The sequence below is a fragment of the Pinus tabuliformis genome, chromosome X (assembly GCF_031772625.1).
Source record: "Pinus tabuliformis cultivar Carrire ecotype Pingquan chromosome X, CPIR1, whole genome shotgun sequence".
NCBI lineage: Eukaryota > Viridiplantae > Streptophyta > Pinopsida > Pinales > Pinaceae > Pinus > Pinus tabuliformis.
Genome location: NC_142308.1, coordinates 1,187,101,704 through 1,187,108,621, shown reverse-complemented (window position 1 = coordinate 1,187,108,621; position 6,918 = coordinate 1,187,101,704). Strand labels below are relative to the sequence as shown.

At 37.7% G+C, this 6,918-nt stretch overlaps 1 protein-coding gene across 1 annotated transcript; it reads left to right on the top strand.

Moving 5' to 3' along the window:
• The first annotated feature begins 4,943 nt into the window (after positions 1–4,943).
• LOC149144187 (uncharacterized) lies at positions 4,944–5,831 on the top strand. Its single transcript, XM_089452056.1, has one exon. It carries the CDS (start codon positions 4,944–4,946, stop codon positions 5,829–5,831), a length of 888 nt encoding a protein of 295 aa, XP_089308182.1.
• Positions 5,832–6,918: the final 1,087 nt, after the last annotated feature.

Genomic DNA, 6,918 nt, shown 5'->3' with positions numbered 1-6,918 from the left:
TAGATCTCAACTAGCTGAGCGGTGTCAGGATCAGTTAGGCAGTTGATTACCTCCATGGCCTCATTTATAGGGATGCAAGTGTACAAGGAAGCAACAACAATTTTGATTCTGTAACGTCCCCCGATAACCTCACATGAAAATGTATGGAGTTAGAATTGTTTTATACAATTTACCCATAGGTAACTATCCAAATTACTATTCCACGTTCTTCATTAACCATTAGATAGAATCTTAATCATTACATAGAGTAACTTTAGTAAAGGAATAACAAATTACATAATCATTAACAACCACTATTGTATCATATTAACATGAACTTTATGATGTAGCCTTACATTAATTCCATGATTCTTTTAGCTCAGTTACTTAATCATATTCTTAATGATATAAATGTCAAATCATGCAAGGAATCAATATCATAAAAATGACACAATAGGAAACCAAACCCCATAGGGTGAAAACCAACAAACATTTAATTTTATTATTAAACGCTCATGAAAGTGTTCACCCTTCACTCAATGGCTATAAGGGAGTCCATCCCTTGACCATTGTCATAAAATATTACAAATGATATGATCTCAAATGTAACATAACTTTTTGTAACCTATTACAATCATCATGACATCATTTACCCACAAACCCTTGAGCATTGTGTCTTTAGGGCATGGTTCTTGCCATCAATGGGTTATCATGCAGCCGAAATTCCTCAATTTGCATAGCTCACTAACTTATTTCCTTCCATAATAGTAATTTGATCCATCTTTATATGTCACAACCTTTTCTTGCAACTACTATTGTCAACAACCTTATATATCATGATTAAATCAAGTATTAATCAAACAAATTCATAAATATATATCGGTGGTGGTTCACTATCTATTCATGAACATTCATGAAATGAAAACAAAATATCATGATATGCTTCCTTTAAAAACACTGCATATGCATTAGTTATAAGCATATAACCATCAACACATTTCTATAAACAAATACCACATTAACTAATATTCCCCTCGCATAAGCACACATTTTTCCATGAAAAATCACTACAACTATCTAGACATTCCTTTCAAGGAAACTAACACATGAGTGATGATCTTCGTGTATGCGAATTACATAAAATTTATCAAAATAAGTAGCTCCTCAACTATTACTTTTGGTGCATGCAAATACGTAGAGAAATTTAACATAATGAATGTTTTTCCTATGCCTACAAATGCATATACTTTCCAAAAGAATCTTCTCAAAAGAATGCTTAACACAATAGAGTATGCAAACACATGTTTCCTTTCTGAGTAAATCTAGCATAATAGACCGTGCAAAGAAAATGTTTTCTTTTCCATAAAACTAATGCAATATAACATACAAATACATGTCTTATTTTCCAAATATTCTACAAACATTACCCATATATATATTTCAAGGAAACCAACACATTACTATGGTTTTTGTGCATGTATTTCATCTTATTTCCCAAAGAATCTTTTCCAATGTAGACTAACACAACATGCTATCATTTCCCACATACAAATGTATGATCTTTCGAATGAAAGATAATACAAATCTTGCATGCATATACATGATCTTATTCTAAAATAAACTAGTATAATAGTCATGATAGCATAAAAGTAATCACATATAATTTTTTTGAAGGAATATAGTTCAATAGTTGTTCTATCTGTGCGAATAACATATCTCTATACACAATGACTATTCTTTGTGCATGCGAGAGTTTATCATGATAGCCTTTCTTATGTTAGAAACACATATTCCCTTCTCTAGAATTCTATTTTCATGTAAACAAATACATACTTCTTTTTCAAAAGGAAGTTAATATAACCTTGTTTTTCTGTCTTTCTACATGAAAATTTCTCATGCTTCCCTTTTCAAGAAATTACCATAGAGAACCATCTTCTATGGATAAAACCCAAGAAACAATAACAAGGTTATCTTAACCTTTTATGCACCTAAATCATGAAATTAACAAAATTCCTTTAGCTCGACAACCTTTTTAAGAGATTATTATTTTAAGAAAATTAACATGATAACTTGCTTTATCTACACACAAAACCATATTTTATATATCACAATGACTACCCTTTTGTGCATGTAACATGCATTTTTTTTATTTTTTCAAACGTAATGACCCTTACTTCAAGGCACATAATCGTTTGAAGAAACAAACATGTATTCTTGTTCTTGTATGAACAAGGTTCATATGCATCTTTTAGGAAAACAATCTTTATTTTTCATCAATTCATGAACAAAAATCCTATGCAAGTATTTATGCACTCAAATCCTTGTAGTCTTTAATTAAACAACATGAGTAATATGTGCATATAGATTTATGAAATCCCTTCCAAGAAATTAATCTAACTAACTTTTCTCTTTTCCAAGAATTTGATAATGTATACAAAGACATTCACTTACAAATCTAATAAAATGATGCATGCAATTAATATTTTCTTTTCAAGAATTAACCTATAAATTTATTTCAAGAATTCCAATATAATGGATATTATTATTGTGCACATATTTCTATTAAGAGTTTATAGGAATCATGCTAATATATTCAAGGAAATTGATAATCTAATTTTCTCTCATAATTTCCTCGCAATATTTTTTCTTTAATGATATAACTTATTTTCTTTCTCTTTTCATAGGAAAAATTTACACACATTCTTTTCATGAAAAAATATTTCACAGAAACCATTCAGAACCTTCCAATGAAACAATTAATTTCTCTACCCAAAAATCCCTGCAACTTTCAAGAGTCTAGAGAAATATTTCCAATTAATAAAATAACCTATCATTCCTTGGAGAAAACACATGCAATTTCTTTCCAAAGAAATTCATGGTTAGTTATCTTTTGTGCATATTAACCATGAAGTCCCATGTGCATACCTCATGTTTATAGGAATCATGAAGTCATTTTCCAAGTTTACGAATGAATTTAAAGAACCTATAAAACTTTCTTTATCTTAATTAGCTATCATTTAAACATGGTAAAAATAATATTTTCCATTGTGAATGTCAATGTAAATGCTGCATATAATGCAATATATTACAGATCCCCCTAGGCTCATGTTATGTATGTGTTTAAGATGAATCTGGTTTAATTGTTCTTATGATGAATCTATAGTGGTTTAATTACATTGAGAGTATGTGTTTAATATGAATATGTACTAGATTTTTGACGAACAAAGGCCCAACTTGAGAAGCCTCTCCGCTCTGCGTTCTAGGGTTTGAACCTTTGCAGTGACGGCAGGCCTTGCAAAACTGTAGAATACCTGCAACTTCTGACGGACTCAGGCTCCTTCATTCACAGGACAGAGGGTACACGACCTCATGGAGCCCCCGCGGGGGGAGGGCAATGAACCTCCCCCACAAAATGACAATGAGCAATTTCTGAATAAGGAAGAAGATGGAACTGCAAACCAGAATGAGAATAATGAAGATCTGAAATGTCAACAGACAAAACAAGATGAAAAGCCACCAGAGGTACGCTCTGCTACATGCAAACCAGTTGCCTCCGTGCGCCCAAGGGTAGAACTACCAGGCCATCGAATCAATGCGAAGATACAGTACATGAAAGATCATGCTTTAATAGGGAAATTCATCGGTCTGTGGCCAACTGAAAAAGCATTAAGGAGCTGGATAAATGTGAAATGGCACCCAAAGGGACATATAACCCTGCAGTTAGGACCGAAAGGGTTCTTCACTGCTATCTTCAACTGCTTGGAGGACAGAAACAGGGTCCTGGATGGTGGGCCTTACTTCTTCAATGCAGCCGGTCTGTTTCTCAGAGGATGGGTGGAACGCTTCAACCCGGACAAGGAGGACCTCAGCTGGGCTCCGGTGTGGATCCGCTTATACTCGCTGCCGGTGGAATATTGGGAGGAAGACTCCCTACAGGCAATTGGAAACACTCTGGGCGAGTTTGTCAAGGTTGCAGAGGAAACGAAAACATGCAGATACACTTCTTTTGCCCGTATTTGTGTCTATATGAATCTCAATCAGGCTCTCCCAGATGCGGTAAGCATATCTCACTATGACATTGAATGGGTTCAGACGATTGACTATGAACATGTGCCTTTTCGATGTCGAAGATGTCATGCCCTGGGGCATTTATTCAGAGACTGCCCATTAATGCAAAAACCCTCTCCTGCCTCTGATCCGGGAGCTTCTGAAGCAGGTGGCTTCATCAAAGTCACAAATCGCCGGAAATCCCACAAGAAACAAGCTTCAAAGCCCAAAGTAGCGCAAACTAGCCCTCCTGGGCCCTCAACAAGCAACAATTTTGGTGTTTTAGCTAACCAGTTGGATCTGCAAACGAATCCTCCCACTCCACCAGAGCCAGAGTCAATGAACGATGACCACTCAAAGATGGGAAATCCCACAATGCCACATGCAGATACTCAAGGTAAGGAAGCTTCTACCTCAGACAAGCAAAAAGAAGTATTATGGAACACTCAAGTCATGCAGCTGGAGATACCACATTCAAATGCCAGTCTAGAAGAGGAACCAATGGAAGAATCAAATGACCCTCAGTTCATGGAGGAAGAAACAGAGGCAATAGACATTGGGGATCTAGACCTTCCAAGTCTAGAAAAAGCCTGCACAACAAACAACTTTGACAACATCCCAGCAGGACAACTTAAGAACCTGGAAGAAGTGTTATCTCGGGCGCATAGGCAAAAATCTCTAGGTATATAGACTAGAGGCCCATGGGATGGTAGATTCATAGCCAAAGATATCAAAAAGCAGGGAAGGAAAACTGTTCTACAGAGAACAATCAAAGTAGGACAAATTCTAGTGGATTCCGGCAGGTATGCCAAGTTAACCAAGTACTACCGCTCTGAAAACACTCCTTCCCAATGAAGTTAATATCTTGGAATATAAGAGGGCTTAATGGCCCAAGGAAGACTCGAATTCTTAAAAACATGATAAAGCAAGAAAACCCTCAAGTCTTGTTCTTGCAAGAGACCAAATGCGATTCTAATGCATTAGATAGATTAGCTACTAAAATCTGGCCAGGGAGTCATAACATAGTAGTGGATGCGGATGGCGCCTCGGAAGGCCTTGCAATTATCTGGGACTCGAGAGCTATCAAGCTCAACAATTTCCATGCACACAGGAATTTCCTTCAAGCAATTTTTCACATCATAGGCACAAATCTACACGGGCTCTTAACTAATGTATATTTTCCACAGGAGACATCTCGTAAAGCGGGTATCCTAAACTCCATCTCTAAACTTAACCATAATAGATTGCACCCTCTATGGATCGCAGGAGGAGACTTCAATATGATTACAAGACTGGAAGAAAAGAGAGGTGGCAGATGCAGAGGATCTCAGGAAGGGCCACTCCTAAAGGACTTCATTCAGAATAACTGGCTCATCGACCTCCCTTTCAACAATGGAGTATTTACCTGGAACAACAGAAGAGCAGGGAACCAGCAGATCGCTTCTCAGTTGGATAGGTTTTTACTCTCTGACAATGCCATTCATCTCGGTGGTGACTTCGGAGCTTCCATACTGCCCTTCTTCTGTTCTAATCACTGGCCCATTTCCCTCCAATGGTCTCGTCTAGGAAACAAGCTCCGTAGGCCATTTCACTTTGAGGCCTTCTGGTTGACCCATCCAGACTTCCACAATTTAATCAGTTCAGAATGGAACAGCTTTTATCCTCCTCTAGGCTCAAAAATGTTCCAATTCCAACAAAAGCTCAAGCACCTAAAAGGCAAGATCAAGCATTGGAATCACACATCATTCGGCAATATCTTTCAGGGTAAAGCAACCCTCGAGCTAGAAATGAGGCAGCTACAGTAGAAGATTATTATAAATGGCCGATCAGAGGACCTGGCAGAACAGGAAAAAACCCTTGAAGTGCAACTAGCAGAAAAGGAAAAGCAGGAAGAAACGTTGTGGCGGCAAAAATCAAGGGTCAGGTGGCTCAAAGATGGAGAGAAAAACACTAAATTCTTTCATAGCACTACAATCCAGCACAGGATGCATAATAATATAACTCATATTCAAAACGAGTAGGGAATCAAAGTGGAAAAGCATGAAGAAATAGAAACTGGACTTTTGAATTATTTCAAGTAGGTGCATCGAGAGCCAAACAATGACAGATCTTAGGCCATAGAGAAAATTACTCGAAACATTCCCAAACTTATCTCAGAAGAGCATAATCAAATGCTTCTCAAGCCTGTTGATCTCCAAGAGGTGGAACTTGCAGTACGACAACTGAAAGCAGGCAAAGCCCCAGGCCCGGATGGATTCACCTCTAATTTTTTCCACAACTTCTGGGATCTGATCAAGATGGAAGTTTGGCAAGTGGTTGAGGAGTCTTGCTCTCTCAGATGGATGTTTCCCGGGGTAAATGCTACTTTCATAGCCCTATTTCCCAAGGTGGATCATCCAAGCACACCTGACAAGTACATACTGATAGCACTATGCAACATAATCTATAAGATCGTGTCTAAAATCATAGCCTCCAGGCTCAAACTCCTACTTCCTCTCATCATCTCACCCGAGCAATCTAGATATGTTGAGGGGAGGCAGATCACAGACGGGATCATCTTAACTCATGAAATAATTCATTCTCTGAAGATCTCCAAGAAGCCAGGTATGCTACTCAAACTAGATCTTTCAAAGGCTTTTGATAGCCTTAGTTGGAAGTACATTGAAAAGGTTCTAATGGCTTTTGGATTTGATGCTTCCTGGGTTCGATGGATTATGAGCCTCATCTCATCCTCTTTTTTCTCTGTCTTAATCAATGGCATACCCTCTTCCACCTTTCATCCTTCTCGAGGCATCAGGCAGGGAGACCCCCTCTCCCCTTTTCTGTTTGTTATCATGGCTGAGGGTTTAGGTCGCAGTATTAGGTCAGCTCAACAATCTCTCCGTCTCAAAG

What these genes read in the sequence shown, in the direction of transcription:
- LOC149144187 (XM_089452056.1), top strand. Translation starts at nt 4,944, where the DNA reads ATGATAAAGCAAGAAAACCCTCAAGTCTTGTTCTTGCAAGAGACCAAA.